The 18307-nt window shown below is 55.8% G+C and overlaps 8 protein-coding genes across 8 annotated transcripts in view; 3 read left to right on the top strand and 5 right to left on the bottom strand.

Annotated features, from left to right (window-relative positions):
* Positions 1-1844: 1844 nt before the first annotated feature.
* Positions 1845-2597, bottom strand: VDBG_09392 (predicted protein; the record flags this gene model as incomplete). Its single annotated transcript, XM_003000151.1, has 1 exon — positions 1845-2597. The coding sequence occupies one exon, from the start codon at positions 2595-2597 to the stop codon at positions 1845-1847; it is 753 nt and encodes a 250-aa protein (XP_003000197.1).
* Positions 2598-5383: 2786 nt separating this feature from the next.
* Positions 5384-7268, top strand: VDBG_09391 (conserved hypothetical protein; the record flags this gene model as incomplete). The annotated part of the gene is made up of 2 exons (XM_003000150.1): positions 5384-6357; positions 6491-7268. The coding sequence occupies 2 exons, from the start codon at positions 5384-5386 to the stop codon at positions 7266-7268; spliced, it is 1752 nt and encodes a 583-aa protein (XP_003000196.1).
* Positions 7269-8765: 1497 nt separating this feature from the next.
* On the bottom strand, positions 8766-9641 carry VDBG_09390 (predicted protein; the record flags this gene model as incomplete). The annotated part of the gene is made up of 2 exons (XM_003000149.1): positions 8766-9544; positions 9605-9641. The coding sequence occupies 2 exons, from the start codon at positions 9639-9641 to the stop codon at positions 8766-8768; spliced, it is 816 nt and encodes a 271-aa protein (XP_003000195.1).
* Positions 9642-10318: 677 nt separating this feature from the next.
* On the bottom strand, positions 10319-12212 carry VDBG_09389 (conserved hypothetical protein; the record flags this gene model as incomplete). The annotated part of the gene is made up of 2 exons (XM_003000148.1): positions 10319-11937; positions 11984-12212. 2 exons carry the CDS (start codon positions 12210-12212, stop codon positions 10319-10321), a joined length of 1848 nt encoding a protein of 615 aa, XP_003000194.1.
* A 1091-nt stretch (positions 12213-13303) lies between these two features.
* VDBG_09388 (Amt4) lies at positions 13304-14164 on the bottom strand (the record flags this gene model as incomplete). Its single annotated transcript, XM_003000147.1, has 1 exon — positions 13304-14164. One exon carries the CDS (start codon positions 14162-14164, stop codon positions 13304-13306), a length of 861 nt encoding a protein of 286 aa, XP_003000193.1.
* Positions 14165-14999: 835 nt separating this feature from the next.
* VDBG_09387 (predicted protein) lies at positions 15000-15723 on the top strand (the record flags this gene model as incomplete). The annotated part of the gene is made up of 2 exons (XM_003000146.1): positions 15000-15375; positions 15527-15723. The coding sequence occupies 2 exons, from the start codon at positions 15000-15002 to the stop codon at positions 15721-15723; spliced, it is 573 nt and encodes a 190-aa protein (XP_003000192.1).
* A 282-nt stretch (positions 15724-16005) lies between these two features.
* On the top strand, positions 16006-17043 carry VDBG_09386 (predicted protein; the record flags this gene model as incomplete). Its single annotated transcript, XM_003000145.1, has 2 exons — positions 16006-16810; positions 16952-17043. The coding sequence occupies 2 exons, from the start codon at positions 16006-16008 to the stop codon at positions 17041-17043; spliced, it is 897 nt and encodes a 298-aa protein (XP_003000191.1).
* A 715-nt stretch (positions 17044-17758) lies between these two features.
* VDBG_09385 (conserved hypothetical protein) overlaps positions 17759-18307 on the bottom strand; it is a gene marked incomplete at both ends in the record, with an annotated part of 1221 nt that continues 672 nt past the window's right edge. The window contains one exon of the mRNA XM_003000144.1: positions 17759-18218. Within this exon, the coding sequence (XP_003000190.1) occupies positions 17759-18218 (460 nt within the window). The remainder of the gene's footprint in view (positions 18219-18307) is intronic.

The raw sequence follows: 18307 nt of genomic DNA, 5'->3' as shown, positions 1-18307 counted from the left end.
GTCTAGACCGACATCATGCACTTGTTCTCGAACATTGAACCTGTTGCAGAGGAGTCCAGTAGTGTACGGAGCACCTCAATCAATTTGGTCACATCCATCATCACCCCCATGACCCATCGCCGAGCCGCCGCTCATCTGGCTGGGATGCCCAGCCTCGTCACGGAATATTTCCCCGACCCCCTCCCGATCGACAAGAGCTTACCCAAGCTCTGGCCAATCCAGTCCGCCGCAACTGCCGGACCCCTGAGTCACGTTGCTTTTATGCCCCCCGAGCTTCGAGCTGACACTTTGGCGCCCTGACTTGTGAAGCTCAAGCCACATTTGCACGTTGCAACCCTCTGGTAACGTGGTCGATGTTGAGTGACCTACGACCCGTGTGGATGAAAGACGGAGAGGGAGGCTCAGTTGACAAGCACCCTGGGAGGGGAGCACCGGGCGCTTGCTCGATGACCTGCGTCCAATGGAGCAGCAGGTGCTGACGATGCAGGTGCTCTGGCTGCGCCATTAAACCCCTGATCGCGGGGTTGCGATGATGGCGTCGAATGGCGGGGTCAAGTGGGCAGGGCTCGGGCGAGCTTGGTGGCGAAGGAGCGATCGAGACTGAACAGGCTGGGCTTCAACATTCGGTAGGGTGTACATATCACCCATGACACAGGAAGAGATTCAAGGACTAAAATTGCGATGCCAACCACAAGTATGGCGGATTGGGATTGCCCGAATGCCAATCAGACGCAGGAGGGGAAGCTGGGTCAGTCTAGATTCTGGCGCCCAGAGCAGTGAAGAAACAGCCGATGTCCAAAGGGCGCGGGGGGCAGCGATGTATCCCCCGAATCAATATATTCAGGACCAGGCGTGATGCATCCATGATTCGCAACTGAAGCCTGGTCCCGCGCCGTTGCAAGGGTAGGTTTATCTCTGCTTGAGTGGCAGAATGTAGCGGCGTCAATGGCGGCAAGCTGCGTCCTAGGTTACGAGTCTCTTTATCCGACAAGAAAGCGGAGCTCTTGTACAGTATACCCAGGGGTATAGAGCATCAGCCGGGCGTGCTCGCGTCTCGCGCTGACTCGTCTTGATGGATGAAGCTGCGTCCCCGATACAGATCTTCTCGTCTGATGATTGAGGAGATGCACCTCCGATCGTCGCGTCTGCCCCGCCCCCACCTCAGAAGCATGTCGAGCACCTTGTGGTCTTTCGATGTCGGCGCCCACTTACTCTATTGTGAGGAGGCAGTGAGAGGATGTGGTAAGACAACGATGGAATCCCGCACGAATACGGCGCCGTTCTACGCCAGTGGCACCCAGCAGGTGATCACCAGCGGTGCCGCTGTGGAGTGGTCGATCATGCTCGGCGGGTCAAAGCTCACTGGTGGGCACCCACTCAACAAGTGCTGGTGATAGTGGGCCTGGAAGCCGTTGCTGGCCAGACCGCTCACTCGTCATCCAGGCGACTCTCTAGTGAGCTTGGTCTATGAGAGACACAGCCTTGTATTTTGTTGATGCCAGCACCCGCTGGATCTCCTCCAACAGGTCATAATCCGGCCTTGAGCGGCCCTAAGCGGCCATGAGCAGCCTTGAGCAGCCTTGAGCAGCAGCCCGATGCCGACTCTCTCCTGTTCACCATCGATGCACTCGCTTCGAGGTCGAAGGGCCCTGGTCGAGACGGACGTCTTCACTGGCCAGGACGAGATGGCAAGGTGATTGGACGGGATCGGCCTGGTATGAATCGAATCGTCCCGGCCCACTGCCCCTCCCTCCCGCGGACGGCCGTCTGGACTGACAAAGCCCGCAGGCCACCAATCACAAGCGATGACGAGGCACCCTCTTGAACTACGGCGCGGATGGGATTCACGTGGGCACAACAACATCCACGGCCGGGCGTGGGGCGTCCACCAAACTGAGATGGAAACCAAGCCCATCGACGAGATGGCGTACATAGTACCTGCTTCTCTGCTCGTTTGAGGGTGCTGTCGACCGGTGACCTTTTGTGATGGGATCCTGAGACATGCACACTAACTGTTTGAGAGGGTTCGTCATAAAAGTATCATGGGATAAGAGACGTGAGCAGGCGACCCCATACTTCGTCATGGTGGATGGATGTGACAAGCTCATGAGTAGATGAGGACGTGCGAGTGGTGCAAGCCGTGGGAAGAAAGCGAACATGGGTCCTTTGGGGGTGTCTCCAGAGTCTTGCAGCTCGAAAGCCCAGTGGCCTGCCCATTTGCTGTGGCATCGTGGGTTGTGGAAGGTGATAGAATGGTCGAGTGCGTGGGATTCCAGGGGGGCGATCCGGAGGGCAAAGGCCACGACAGTAGGCCAATGCGGGTGACGAGCCAACTGGAAGCCGGCCGTGGGGTGCGCAGGCGGTGTCGACTGGCCCACCTGCATGAGACGACAGTCGATCGACCAGTCAGGCACAAGACGATGGTGCCGAAAGGGTAGATGTTGCAGCGAGGGCGACGAGTGAAAGGTGGAGGTCACGGCAACGATGTGATGGAGAAAATGGGGCAGTAGACGTGAGCTGATGCCAGGACTCATGATGGCGGTCTGAATCTGGGTCTTGGTGGATGAGGATGGCGAGATGGAAGATCGAAGAGCCATTGTCTCGTGAGGCGTGGTGGAGTGAAAGGGGGGCTGTCGAATGGATGGTGGAGCTGACCCCGTCCATATCTAGGAAGGTACCCAAGGTACCTATCTACGGTAATAAGCTATCCTGGTAGCTCGTCGAGGTTGCCCAGGATTTCAGGATGCGCTGGAAGGGCAACATCGATGGGGATAACACGAGCAGGCACGTTGACAAGACATGGGACACGGCATATAGGGGGCTGAGGTAGGCCCGTCGATTGATAGGTACCCAGAGAGGTAGGTACCAAGGTGACCAGGCACGTAGTGGAAGGAGTGGAAGGAAGGAGGAAGGACGAATGAATACAAAGGCAAGGTAGGGGAAGGAAGGTACGACCACAACATGTACCCAAGGGCAACTGTAGAAGGTCCCTGAGCAGACGATGGGACGGAAGGAAGCGTCAAGGCACAGACAGACAGGGCAGGGAACAGAAACCAGACGACGCCAATGACACCACCAGCTGATGCTATTTGCCCGACAACGCACACATCGCGAGACCATCGCTCTGGGCCCTGCAGCTAGCAGCCCCGAAATCCACTGCACAGCACAGCAAGCAGGTCGCCGTTGGTCAGGCCCGCAGCAAACCAGCCAGCACCGAGCGATCCTGGACTCAATTGTACAGTACGGTTGGCCGACTATCGTGTCCATCGTCCATCCCAGCCCGGTTCTCCTTTCCATTCCTGATCAAGGCTAGTCCATATGGCTCATGGTCCCAGGCCACCCGATCTGGACATTGAGCTGCCCGCACGCCTGTGCAAGCCAGCCTGTTCTAGGTGTAGAAATCCAAGTCTCCTGTCGAGCCGGGTCACCTGCTCATGACCCGAACCACCTGGGTGATATCATTTGCAGGGCTGCCTTGCAAACGAACATCAAACCGAAGCGACGCATCCGCAGCAACAGACCCAAGACTCTCCACCAAGCAACCCTCACCGCCAGATTCATACCACGACCCCCGTCGTTCTGGCTCAAACGATACCTCATTTGGCCATTTGCACGACTGAGAGAGGAGTAAAAGGGGACTCTTGCATCAATACTGCCTCGACGCCCATAGCAACGCTCTGCTGGCGCAGTCTTCGTGCCGTTGCAGTTCCAAACAAGCCCTCGTCAACATAGATCGTATATCGCCCAACTCTGACATTGTCTGTCTGCCCTTTGGCGTCTCTTTCAACAGACATACCAATCCATCGCGTGGCCGGCAATTGCCTATCACACAACCAATACATCCCACACTGTTTGACGACTACCCATTGATCGCTCACTCGCCCGAAATCGATCCTCCCGCAGGTACATATTGTCGCCACCGCACACAGCAGACGGCAGATGTACCTCTGTACCTGCTTTGTACCTCGACTGCCAGTTGTTTCCGACCACTGCAACCCGTTCCTTCGCCTTCAGAGCCATCCCATTCCAGTCCCTCGCCAACGCCAGCGTCGCCCGACCTTACCAAACTGCGCTATTCGTCGCAGTTTCTGTTCGCCTCTTTCATCGAGAATTTTCCTCTTCAGTCTTTTCTCTGCTTCGTCCGCCCCAGCCGTCGGCCTTCACACTTTTTTTCGCCCCCTCTGTCCCTGGCCGCCTGAAATCCGGACCGGCCGATCCAGCTACGAGGCGCAGCACCGCCAGTTCTTCCGACGAGGCGGTTGTTTGCACTTCGATTCCTCAGCTTCATTCAGCACTCGTCACCACCACAGCCCCAGGCGCCTCTGCACTGTCAGCCATTCGTTCGCTGTGCCACTTCCAGGAACGACAAGCGCCTTCCACGGGCCTTGCTCAGCACCCCCCTTCTGTATCTCGACCTCAGCCGTTGGTCAGCACCGGAAATTTGCTCTCACGTTTTCCAAGCAACTCGAGCTCTTGTTCATTCCTCTAGAAGCCGAACGCGAGACGCAGATCCCGTGCACCGTACTTCTACAGCACATTTTACCTTCACGCGACGGACCCTAGACGCGGGTGTGACCGCTGCCGCCCGTCACCCTATTATTTCGCGCAACATATCACTAGCAAGACAGCACTCCTTCCAGTGCTAGTTCGGCCAAGAACGTCGCCTGTCTCACGTCCGGCCACTGGACTGCACACAGACCCGTCTGGTGCTCTCTCTCTGGTCCGTCGGCCCCCTTGTGGCTACACCCCCCTTCGCCTTCCCCTCCTTTTCGAGCCACCCAGAACCACACCCAGCCCGCAATTTTCGCCTCCGCCCCCCAATCAGACCCCAGCAGCCTTCAAGGACTGGCCCATCCTGACTCTGACCTCATCAGGTTTCCAACTAGAGTCCCCCGTCCGGCCCGTCTCCTGTTCAACCCAACCTTCTAACCCTCAATCATCAATCATCAACCAACACTGACCTGGGACTGCCAGAGCTAGGGGCCACGACAGATCACCTTGACGTCGTTGTCCTCGTTTCCTAACCCCATTCTCCTCTCGTTGTACTCCTTTTCTCTCTCTCTCTCTTTTCTGTTGCTGCACTTCCACACCTGGGTGCATCAGGTGCCAATCGTCCCTCCGACCACCAAGCCCGCCTCGTTCATAGGCGACCATCCCTCGAATTCCCGAACCCCCAAGAGAGGCTCGCCTTGCACCGCCTCACCCTCACCCCAACATTGCTCGCCGCCGCATCGATGCAATAACAGCTCCTCGCTGACATCGCGTTTTTGGAACCACGAGCGACGAATACTTACATCCCTGGCATCCGTCCGCCCGCCGATTCTTGTCACACGGATTTCCATTATCCCCCAGTTTCGACACCTCAGATCAATCGACTGCCAACATGACCTCATTACAGCCTTGTCCTTACAAGGTCTTGGGTGTCTCCAAGGATGCGCAGTTGTCCGAGATTCGAACTGCGTATCGCAAGCTTGTACTCAAGTGTCATCCTGACAAGGTCCAAGACCCGGCTTTGAAGGCGGCCAAGCAAGATGAGTTCCAGAGGGTTCAACAAGCTTACGAGTTATTGGGCAGCGAAGAAGAACGCTCCAAATACGACGATCAGATCAAATTGATGGAACTCCAGCAGAAGAGACGGAATGTCGAAGCCAACACATCGGCCGCTCGTACACCTCCTCGCTACTATGAAGTCCGCACTGCAGAGCCCCGACCCGACTCCTACAAGACGAAGACATCTACTCGCGCTCCTAGCACAACCGGCTCCAAAATGTACTCAAATTATCCGCCGTCTCGCTCCTACGAGGACGAAATTCACAGTTCTGCCCGTTTTGAAGAAGCTGCGCGGAGCGCTCGACGTGCTGCTTCCTACGACGACAAGTCTTCGAAGCGAGACGATGAGCGAGAGCGTGATCGCGAGCGTCGACGCAGGAAGGAAGACCAAGAAGAGAAGGAACGGCTTTTGAAACAGGCTGACAAGGCTGCGGAGAAAGAAAAGGCGGCGGAGAAAGAAGCTCGCCGTGCCGAGAGGAAACGACTAGAGAAGCTGCAGGAGAAAGAGCGGAGGCGAGAGACGGAGGACAAGCGCAGCAAACACAAGTCGGCCTATGTGGAACAATACGATGACGAGGACTATCGCTCACCTGCCAAGGTCGACAGGAAGAAGTCAAGTTCTTCTTCCAAGAAGCACGACGACAAGGAGAAGCGCGAACGCGAACGCCTCTCCACTCACGGAGTTGAGCCGCAACAAATGGACAAGACCCAGATTGCAATGATGGACGCTGTCCGTTACATGACCTCCGCGCGACAGAAAGCTCAGCCGCAATTGAGCCGGTCCCAGACGTACCAAGAGCCCTACCGGTACGCACCTCCAGCTGCGGTCCCGACACCTCCATCGGCCCAGGAATCCCAGTTTCAACCTCCTCCTAATGATCCAATCTCGGTGGAGGAGGATGATGCCCCCCCGTCGCTCAGCTGCTAAACCATCTCCTAGACGCTCATCTGAAGCCCCCAAAGTTCGAGAGAAGTCCAGTCACAAGAAATCCTCATCTGGACCCAAGGATGCCCCCGCCACAAGCCCGATTGCGGTCGATCTGTCCTCCGCCCGTGTGCCCCCGTCTTTCTTGAACGCTGGTACCACCCCTCCGATGGTTCCGGAATCCCCGCCGCGTAAGACGCAGCTCCCTAGGGCCAACACGATGAGGGAGGCAGATTACGACCGACCATCGCCACAACCTACAATTTCAAGGTCACAGACATACCACTATGCCGGCGATCATGACATGCATTCTCCTGCGAGCGCGAATCCCCGCGGCCGTAGCCGGAATAGCTTCCAGCCGCAGGTCAGCGAAAGCGACTCTGATGACGAGGAGCGCCGCTACAGGGAACCTCGCCGACGCGAACGTCGCCACAAGACGCACTCTCCGGAACCGCTCCCGCAGGATTATCCCCCGCCACCTCCCCTGACCCGCGCCACGACGGCTCGATATGCCGTCAACAACGGGCGGACAGTCCCGATGCATGGGGAGCCGCTCTACCCCTACCGCGATGGATCCCCTCCCAGGAAATCAAAGGGATCTTACTACCCTTCTGCACACGTGCGCGTTGCCGAAGTCCGACCTCAAATGCCTTCCCGCGAGGGCGCCTACTCCAGCAGTGGCGGAGGTCCCTACTTCGGGAAGGTCAAAACTGCCAAGAGCTACACGCCCGACGATGTGCAATACAGCAACATCCCCCATCACCGAGGCTACCACGAGGAGGCATATGCCTGAGGTGCCATCCGGCGCCTTGCGTAGCAATTTACTTTCACGGGGCGGCTTTGCGCCTTGTGTCAAACTGTCATTTTCATTTATTCATTTCTAGTTTGGTTGTGCAATTCTGTAAGGGCGCCACTCTTGGGCGCGGGTCCGTACAGCAACGACGACCGCCATGTCTTATTCGATAGTTTTCTGCGTTTTTGTTTCGGATATCCATATATGGGGCGCGATGGAGTGCATTTTGGGGGAGTGAGAAGGGATACATGATGGGCATCGTGCTCAAAAGGTTGCGTTGCACCGGCTCACTGGACGCAGCGTGCGGCACTGGACGTGAGTATGGCCACCGCAACGTTGATCGTCCACAGGCAATGTCACTCTGCGCTGCTGCCACGTCGTGCGCCCTGTCGTTGGGTCGCAATGTGGTGCCAGAGCCTGACGGAGGGGCCGAGACGGGGCAACCTTGCTGGCGATGCCTTTGACTTTGACAAGCAGTCATGGAACCCTTGCTTTCATGTACGTTGAGGCGAGCCATAAGGGAGATGATCTACGACACGATACACACACACATTCACAACAATTGCATATTGGGAGGGGGCCACGAATGGCGAACGCACTTGCTTTTCTATTGTTTTCTTCGTGTTTTCTTTTGCCCTCTCCATTCGCCTACCGGAGTTGAGAACAGGGGGATACCACACTCGTTTCAAGGTTGATGAGACGAGACTTGACCACGCTGAGAAGCGAGGTCGCGAAGGCGAGGATTCTTCTTTCGTCATGAGGCCACAAGGCCAAGGTTGGAGCTGCAGTGCGCGTGCTCTGGCTACGTAATGTCAATAGACATGCTGATTTATTCCGCTGAGATCTTCCTCTGTGACTCTGCAACTGGACATGAGTTGAGCACCAATGCGTGAACAGCAGAGCCTTGGCCGTCTCGCGCTCTCTGCTCCATGACGTTTCCCCGCATCGTGATGGTCGATGTTGGGCAGCAAAGGAGGTCAGGACCACTGACGCCCAACTTGGACCTCGGGGACAGAAAGATGATGAATGGGAAATTAATATAACTGGGCCGTCGGGGCGCCTTTGCAGTACTGAACCTTTTCGACATGCCTTTGCCGACTGCCGGAGCGCGATCCTGGGCGTTGGGCTATGTTCTGCATTCGCGTATCGGAAGGCGTCTGTTTCCTGGCACTTGCTGCTGCTGCCCGATCCTGACGGGCTTCCGACGCTGTCGACGGTTGTGATGATTCGTCTTGAGTGATTCACGGACCATTATCACGCTAGGGAAGTTACGGCTTCTGGCGAGTGTCGTGGTGAGATGATTTGGAGAATCCTGTGAAGCTATCCCGTGATAATGTGTGTGTGTGTGTACGTTTTCCTCTTCCAATGGCCAGTCCAAACGCACCCAACAGCCCAATCTCACGCCCCCACCAAGAGCAAAAATACGAAAGTGCAAATGACAAGCCAAACGCCGTGACACCATCCATGATGCCTGGTGGTCTGCCTGCAACCCCTTGCCTATTTGGCGGAATTGCCCTGCCTATCCCCGGGCAATGCTTCAGTCTCCGCTGTGACAGCTGCCATCATAGCCCCTATCTGTTGCCTGCTAGCTGGTGAGCCTCCAGTGTGTGGCGCATCGTCAGCAGCCATGGTTCCACCAGTATGCATCTCGTCATCTTCTTCCGTCTTGACCACTGACATGCTGCGAGGCTGAGCCTTTACTTCGACTATTTTCGATTGCGGCAGAGCCTCAACGTTGGTCTTGGAAGAACCCCTGGGCCTCGGCGTGGCCTTGGGCTTCGGTGGCACTTTATTAGCCTTTGGCTTTGCCTTCGGTTTCGCTTTGCCGCCTGCGATCTTCTTCTTGTCCGGAGTTTTAAGCTCCTCCTCCTCCTCCTCGTTCTCGCTATCGTCAGAAATCATACTTGTCGGCCGCTTTGGTAGCGCTTGTTCGATGGGCTGCCAGTATTCATGCCATTCGTCGAGTGCGGCGCGGATCGTTTCTTTGGCCGTCGTGACAGACTCTGATTGCGTGCCCTGAGATCTACCGGCGTTCTTGCTCGCGGGGGCACGCGCGTCCCGCAGCAGGTTCTTGAAGATCTTGTCCAGCTCATTGAGACGAGTCCCGGGCTTGCTGTTGGGCGTAAAAATTGACCCTCGCAGCTTGTTCACACGCTCCGTCTTGCTTGAAACGAGCTCTTCCTCGATAAAGTTCCGAGCGTCCTGGAGCATCTCAGGTAGTTTGCGCTTGAATTGTTCTTTTACGACCTTTCTTTGCTCAGCGAAAGCTCCCACACCTGCAGCGCTGTGTTAGCGATTGCACCAGGGCAATGTCAGCACTGTGCGAGAAAACCTACCTGTGATTGAGAAAGCCTTCGCAAAGACTGGAGCCATGTAATCAGTGAAGATGTCAGAGACCGCGAGGCTTAAGACGCAGGGCATCGTTACGAAAGTCGTTGCCAGTGCTTCGGACTTCTTTGAGAAAGACGTCTCTCTCCGTATGCAGCGAGGGGACACGACGCCGGAGGAGGTCGCGAAATATTGCTGGAATTTCCTCGTCGGTGACGAGGTCAGTGATATACTGGTTGAAAATCCTCGTATTGCGACTCTCGGCATCGTTGATTATCTTTGGTAGTCTCTGGAAGAAGGCTTCTTGCCAGAATCTCGCATGTGCACGCCAAAAGTTGAGTGAGCTAACTGGAGTTAAAAGCCGTTCGCGCCAGGGACACGGAGATTTGGCTGACTTACACGGACGACATCCAGTTGTATGTCATTCGAGGCTTTGCTGAAGTTGTCCATTCGCGGCCGCCCCTCCTGACGCATGCCTTGTAGGTCATATACGAAACCTTTTCGTTTCTTTCTGGGTGAGAAACGTGAACCGAAGGCCTTTTATTTTCCCACTGTTCTTGGGCATGCAGCGCGCTCTCGCAAGCACGCTGCGTAGGAGCTTCGTCGCCCTTCTCAGAGCGTGCGGCACAGGCTATTGTAGTGTTTCGGAGAGGCTTCAAGTTGCTCAGGCTTCTCGCGAAACATGCCAGAGGGGTTCTGAGTGTCTAGATATCTTCATCAGCCTACAACCCTAGCCGAAGTCGACGCATGGGGTATACCTGTATCAAATGGGTCAACTTTTGGTCGAGCAAACGTTTGATCTCTTTCCCCTCTTCGGTCGAAATCCTCAGGCGCGCCGCACTTTCATTCAACGACCAGCTATCAAGAGCGTCCAACAAGGCTCGAGCATCGAGTATATCGTCATCAGCGCTCATGTCCCTTTTGGGCAAGTACGCACGCGTCAACCAGTCTCTAAGTGCGGGGATGCCTGTGTCGTTAGCATCAGAGAAGCCAATGACAGAGTCGCCGGCTTTGATGTCAAGAAAGGCGGAAGCGCTGATAGGCAGAACGCTTGTTTCGAATTCGCCAACCACTGATACTGCTGTAGGATTGACCTGAGCTTTTATGTCACTCAAGTTCTGACCCACGGCCTGCTTGACTTTGAGGTTGCGAGCATGTATGCAGGAGCGCTTGAGCTGCGACGTAAGGCTTTCTACGCCTCTCTTTTTGGCATCTCTTTTGTGTCTCATCCTTGCTAGGCGTGATTCCTCCGCTGCTAGGGTGGTTGTAGTGGGATGGGGTCGTTTCTTCAGCGGGCTCCTGACTTCTGTATCGCTCTCTTCCTCGTCATGGTCATCGATTATTTCGCGCTGCCTAGAAATCAGTTCCTCGAGGTTGGCAAGCTCTTCATTTTCGGCCTCCAAGGTGTTGACTGCTGCCATGATGATTTCATCATCAGGAAAATCATTTTCGGCGTTCTTCGGGTTAATATCATCAACCTTGGTGACAATGACAGCAAGAGAGTCTGGTTCGAACCTTCCGTCTAGCCCCATATCCATGGACAAAGTGGCGGGCATAAGCATAGCGTCGGAGCCGGCTTTATTGTCAGCAGCTCGAACAGCGTGCACAACAACGAGCAGCTTGTCGAGTCGCTCGAAAAAGTCCTTGGCCACGGCTGCGCGCGACTCGAGAGAGTCAGCAACTCCTGGAAGGTCAACGAGCTTGATCCCGTGCCGTAGGACATCGGATTTGAGTTGTATCTCCACCTGTTGCACCAAGGGCCAATGCTGGACGATGCCACGGCTGCGACCGGAGCTGTCAATGTATGGCTTCAGAGTCTTGCGGAACCGTTTTAAATTCGAATCGTTGATTTGTAACTTGTGTTTCTTAGTGCTGTTCTTGGTGTCCAGGAAAGGGACCGTCTTCTTTTTTGCTTCGAGTATGATTTTGCTCGGCGCGTCGCACTTGATTTCATTCTCGGTCAAACCCGACCAGTTTTGAACACTCTTTACTTGTTTCTGGACCTGGTTCAGTCGACTGACTGTCTCTGCTTGCACAAGCCCACCATGCTCCCGGGTGCTGTGTGCGATATCTGACAGCTCCTCCTGTAACAGCTCAAGGTCATGCGCAATTGATTCTGTACTCTTGAAAGTGATGATAGCGTGAAAGACCTTCTCGGGGTCATCAGAATGGTTGTAAGAGTAGATGCAAGGGGCAGCGGTGCAAGCGTCGGAACTGTTGGTGGGGGAGATGTCGTATCCGAGCATCGCGTTGGTGGCTGTGCTCTTGCCAGCCCCTGTGTCGCCGGTGAGACCTACAAGCCATTCTCGTTTCAAGGCGGATCTTTCGAGTTTGACTGCATCTGTTTAAGCATCAATGATACATGTAAGGCGTAGACAAAGACATACCTGATCTCTCGGGCCAGTCAGCTATGTCGCTGATGTCAGTAGAGGCAAGTTTCCCGAGCATGAGTCTCTGGCGCTTGAGTATATCGAGTGCGAATTGAATGGCATTCTCCTTCACTTGGACGCGCTTGCTGATGTCGCTAAGTATCTTGACGTCCGTAGGGCTGCTAGGGCATTCGGCCTTATAACAACCCACCACTTCATCTGCACTTTCCGTGACCGCGCCGCTCATGTTGGGCAGAAGTGGCGGGTGCTTTCTGTTGGAGGAGCTCGCAGTGATGATGCGCAGGACTTGAACTGTACTGGTATCTGAGGAGCGTCAACGAAACCTTCGTTGTGTTGAACTGAAGTGAGACGTAGGGCGGGAATGGCCTGTGACGGGAAAACTCTTGGGGACGATGTCAATAGTTTTAGTGAATCGGATTAGCGAAACAGAGGCGACTGCTGATGTAGCAAGTGCTGCGAGTGCCGATCCTTCAGACGGAAGGAGGGAATAAGAGACAAAGAAGTTGAGAAGTGTGACGACGAGTGTATATGAGCGCGTCTTTTGGAGTGGGGGAGGGGGGGGGTGGGCAGTATATGGATAAAGATAAGTCAAAGGTTGTGATTTGAGGAAAGAGTGAAACGAGGCAGGAGATGATCCGGGAAAGAGAGAGATGATTTGAGGGGATACAAACTAGCCCCAAGATGATCCGAGGTAGAAAAAAAGGCCGAGCTGAGATATGCAGAATTGTTGACTGTGAATAGACCGCAAGGACCTAGCTTGGGAAAGGACTGCTTTGCTCAAGTCCAACTCAAGCTAAAGGGTACTCGATGGCGTGTGACGATGAGTAGATTCGAGAAAGAACGGGCATCGGGGAATCCAACGCTCTGAAGTCCACACTGGAGAAGTTTATGTGGTAAGGAGTGGTCGGTTGTGTTGTGCCATATTGGTGTCTGAGTGGGTGATGGTAAAAGAAATAGATGAGAGGGTGATGGAACAACGCATTTATCTTGTTCGGCCCTGTTGCAGGTGGTAGGAAGGAAAGAGGTAAGTCCGGAGTGCAGAGAAGGCTATGGAAAGAGGTGAGTTAACCGACTGACATCGGAAGGAACTCTGCTGGGACAGAGATATCATTTACATTGTGGTTTGGAAGCAGCAGGAATTGAGGGATTGAGCGAGCAGGCTGGAAGTCTAGAGATTCATCGTAGTAAATCAAGCCTCGACAATGGCTGCCGCACCCTCTCATGTCGGCCGAAAGGATGAGTGTGTTTTCAGCTTCCCGTAACTTGATCTGAAAAATTCCATCTATTACTCTCGGGTATACGCTAATGGTCGTCATTCTATGCGCGCTTCCTCTCAAGCAGCTCGCACGCCTCCTTGATCTTGTTCGTCGTCGCCGTGAGCCGAGCCCACTCAAAGAGGTCATAATGATGGCCCTCGACGTCGAGAACCTCGCCGACGAAGCCAGGGTGGTACTTCTCCCAGCCCAGATCTCGCTGGTCTCGAAACAGGTCGACCCGGCTCACCTCACCGGCAACCTTTGTCGGCACGCCGTCTGTGGCTTTGAGGAGCACCGTCGGCGGCGGACCCCCAGGCACGCTGGGGACCGTGGCCGAGTAGCTGTTGACGCCGACCTCGGCCAGCTTGTCATCCTGCCATGCCCACTGCGGCAGCTCCCAGCTCTGAATCATCTCCACGGCGGCCGTCATGGCCTGCCTCGCCAGCAGGACGTTCTTCCTGGGAGGGTCCTCGTCATCGACCAGCATCTCTCCGAACTTCCTGTTCACTGTCTCGTAGTCCTTCCAGAGAGGAAAGGTGGAGTCCACCATGAGGAGGCCAGCGACCTCAATGTCGTTGTCACCCTCGAGCAGCCGGGCCATCTCCAACGCCAGCATGCCGCCGAAGCTCCAGCCGCCGAGAAAGACCCTGGCGCGGGCGGCCCCGTTGTCGGGGAAGTCGTCCGAGTCGACAGTGCGGCGCACCATGGCGACGTACAACTCGGCCATCTCGCGGATGCCACCAGGCCAGGGGGCGCCTGAGTGGAAGTGGGGGTTGGCAATGGCGTATACAGGGCGGCGAAGCGGGTCGAGGCAGTGGTAGGCGAAAGAGGTGCCGCCGCCATCGTGGATCAGGATGAGGGGTGTCGTGCCGGGGGCAGCATGCTGCGGGTATTGCACGACCTCGCAGAGGGGGTGCAGCATGGTGGTGGGCGTGCGAGCAGAGCAGAGCAGCGGTGAGGCGTTTTTGCCCAGTTGGAGATCCCACGTCAGGGGAGGGGGTTCTTACCCACTGGCTGTGTCAAGGCGATGGTCGAGGGCCGCGCTGTCCGTGTCGGATGTGACTTGGGCTTCTGTTCAATATTGGCGATGCTGATGATGTGTTGAGCCGACGGGATCGGGCTTTCACCCTCCAGGACATCAGGATGACTGGCGTGTCGAGGTCAGCTTGAAGGAAGGAGGGTGGGATGAGTGACCATTAGAGGACCGGCACTGTGTGGGCCCTTTTTGCGCTGCCAAACATGGCTTCGAAGGGCATGTGGCTTCCGAGTGTGTACAGTGTGCATCCTGTAGGTTCTTACCAGCCAGGCTTCCCTGCCAATCTTGACGACCGATCTCGAGGAACTTCATGGCTCATCCATTACCAAGGTATTCCAGAATCGCCTCTGGCGCCACATCCTGACCTGAGTTGCGCCTCCAAAAGATTACTTCAAGCCTTGATCCAGAACCGAGGTCACGCTGATCATCATGTTGGTGCGACGACGCCACCACTCGTCGTCATGATTCCCAAGCCCAGCAGCCTCGTCGCCATGGGCTGTCATGCCATGGGCTGTCATCAGCAGCAGAGAAGAAGCACTTCCATCCGAAGGCGTCAATATGATAGTGCTACTCATCGAAAGATCATCTATTAGACAGAGATAAAAAGAGGCTCGGTCTGGATCCTATCTCTCTCCCCCTCTCTCTGTCGTTGTCTCTCCACAAGTTTCTACCCCCGACACCGCAAGCACCACCAAGCCCCAGAAACAACCTGTGTTCAACCATGCGCATCACTCAGCTTTTGCCCGTGCTTTCCATAGCCGCGTGCGTCTTGGCTCTCGAGAACGAAGGACAAGCCGCACCCGAGGCCGTGGGCAGCGTCGAACGTCGTCCGGCTGCCGAACCTGATGCAGTGCCGGCCGGCCTGCCGGTTTCATTCTCGCGCCCCGACGTGGACCAGCCGGCATCGGAACTTCTTGAGACGGAAGTTTTTGAGGAGACAGGCACCGACGATGAATGGGATGACTTGACACTGCGGAAAGACAAGAAGAAGAAGAAGAGGATCAAGAAAAAGTTCCTGCCCCAGAAATACTTCATGATCGTCCACTTACGGTGCATGGATAAATGTACGGGTGAAGGTGGTAGCAAGAAACAGTGCCGTAAGTCCAGCTGGCAACCTCACACCGCTAACTGTCCAAGGTTCCGTTGTACCGTTGGAAGAAGCTCTGACGTGGATTCAAGGTCGTTATTGCCCTCCCAAGCCCCACTGGTTTCCGTTCGTCTAAGTTGATCCAACGTGAGGACTCACAGAGGTCAGGCGGCTTGGACGCAAAGGTAGGAGCATGTACCCTAGACACGAACAAGGGACCGAAAACTCAAGGATCGTTGCGTGTTCGTGTTCCTATTCCGCCGCGGCCTCGCTCATAAGGGTGCCCAGGCTTTCTCAGACACTCCAGAATCCAAACTCTACTGCCCGTATATCCTTTCCATCTTGCACTGCACCTTGATGACACGAGAGATAGAATTTTCAACGGAAAGAAACCTTCAGACCGCTCGCCTATAAAGGGAGGCTCCTGGTCGATCAAATGGCATCACAACTCCCGCCAGATACCACCCATTTCAATATTTCCTGACTACCACTTCTTACCCTTCTTCAAGTCATCCAAGCTTTCTTGATACCGTCCCACGCTTCTTCAAGTCATTCCAAGCCAGTCACTCGAACCAAGCACATATAACCAAGCACACACAACCAAGCACACACGAACCGCGCACACACACGAAGCAACGTAATGCGCTTGTCGTGCTTCTTCCCGGCCGTCGCGGCCGTCGCGCTCGTCTCGGCCGTCGTGCTGCCAGACCCGCGCCCCGCCGACCACGACGCCCTGCGCGTCTCGAGCGATCTCGAGGCCGCCGCCGAGCCTGAAGATGCCAACTCAATGGCGCAGGCCAACGGGCTCCTGAAGCCCTTGGACGATGACATAAACATCTACATATACGACAGAAAGGGCAGCCGAATTGCAAGGTACGGGAAGAACAAGCAGGTCGTAGAGTCCGAGGCGTATGAGGAGGAGGAGGACTACGACGACAACGAAAGGGACCGGAAGGAAGAGAAGGAGGAGAAGAAGAAGAAGAAGGCCGAGAAGGCCAAGAAAGCTGAGAAGAAGAAGGCGGCTGAGAAGGCCGAGAAGAAGAAGGAGGCCGACAAGGCCGAGAAGAAGAAGGAGGCCGACAAGGCCGAGAAGAGGAAGGCGGCTGACAAGGCCGAGAAGAGGAAGGAGGCCGAGAAGGCCAAGAAGAAGGAGGCCGAGAAGGACAATGACAAGAAGACGAAGACCGCGAAGGACGTAGAGGATGCCAAGAGGGAGATGAACAGGAAGAAGGCCGAGTGGGCCGCGTCGGACAAGAAGAAGGCGGCGGACGCGAAGAAGAAGCAGGAGAAGAAGAAGGAGAAAGACGAGAAGGCCGCGAGGGACAAGAAACACGACGATGAGATGCACGTGAAGAAGATGGCGAAGGAGGAGAGGTTGAAGAAGGAGGGCAAGATAAACAAGCCGGCCATCCGACTCAGGGGAGCCTGCATATCGAAGTGCTTCAGTATGATCCTTCCAATACTTTATCTCCCTTGCAGTAAGCCAACCCCCCCCATGGCTCCCCGCAGACTTTCCTGCCCTCAATTTCTAACAATCGTGCATAGTTTCGATGTGCTTTTTGAAATATGCCTGATCAAGTCGCAAGGCGATGCCTTGGGCCGTGTCCCGTGGGTGGCGGGGAGAGCTGTTTTGATGAGGGTTCTGCTGCACCTGGGGTACCAAAGGAGTCTATATTAGACGCAATATAGTGAACGCCGTTATGAAATATCATGCACAGACACCGCAGGGAGCGTGTCAACACCGGGCGTGACCGACCGTGAGAGCGTGTTTCCACAGACAGCCATACCAGCTGAAGCCATCGCCTCGGAAGCGACAGATCCGAGAGCCCGCCGTGGCTGCTTGAGAAGAATGAGGACGTCAAGGTAATAGGAGGTCAGAAGACAAGCAGTACATGAATGCTTGTGCCCTCGAAAGTTACAGGTCAAGCCCGGCACTCTGGCGTGAGGACGGCCGTTAAGCGCTTTCCATTTTTAAGCCATCATGCAGCCACAAGGATGGAAGTCTTGGATACTGAGCTGCTGAGAGGAGGAACAGGCAGTGCTCCTTCGGTGATCTGATTTTTTTTCACGTCGAACGGTTGACCCACCAGTTCTTGGCTGCTGTTTTGGGGCTCTTGGATTTATCAGGAAGGCACGATGCGCCCAGGATGCAGAGAGGCATGGCACCAAGAGCAGTGCGATGCATCATGTTGCTGAGCCCGTTCTCGACCCGACTCGAGAAACACTTCCCGTTGTGATAGAAATGACGCCTAAAGTCTATTTGGTCGAGCCATACTCAAGGGGGGGTATCTATTTTACGTACTTGTGTAGCGCCCAGGGAACTCCAGGCCCGACCAGCCGTCACGACCCTGTCCTCACGCCAACCACACCCAATGTGCCGCGCCATGCTCCTCCTAAACAGCCTCCCAGTCCATGGCATCCACCATAAAGTCAAACTCCTCGTCGTCGTCGATGGCCATGTCGGCGCCCGCCGCCCCGTCCGCGGCAGCAGCGGGCACCATGTCGGCCCGGCTCGCGAGCTCGGCGACCCACGCCTCGGCAATGCCGTACCCCTGATCGAAGCCGCCGAAAATGTGCCCAAACATCGAGTCGAGATCGTAGCTCTCGAGCGGCGCCCGCCCCGTGATGCTGCCCCTCGTGGGTCCCTTTAGTAATGGTGGCTGCTGGGCAGTCGAAGGCTCGTCACCCTCGGCATACTTCCACCGGTTCCTCAGCTCCTTCGCCCGGCCGAGGAAGACGCGGACGTCGCCGGTCCCCAGCGCCGCGCGCAGCGAATTGTCGGCCCTCTCGTGCGCGGGCGAGCACGTTTCTGGGGTAGCGGGTGCGTGCCGTTTGGCGCCGGCGGCCGGTGCCCTTTCCGCAGGGGGCGGGGGGTAGGTTTTTTTTCCCGCGCTCGACGGGGGCGGGTCAAAGACGTCCGAGAAGGTGGAACAAAGGCGCCT

Source organism: Verticillium alfalfae, genomic scaffold, assembly GCF_000150825.1.
Source record: "Verticillium alfalfae VaMs.102 supercont1.15 genomic scaffold, whole genome shotgun sequence".
Lineage (NCBI taxonomy): Eukaryota > Fungi > Ascomycota > Sordariomycetes > Glomerellales > Plectosphaerellaceae > Verticillium > Verticillium alfalfae.
This window is presented reverse-complemented; position numbering and strand designations above follow the sequence as displayed.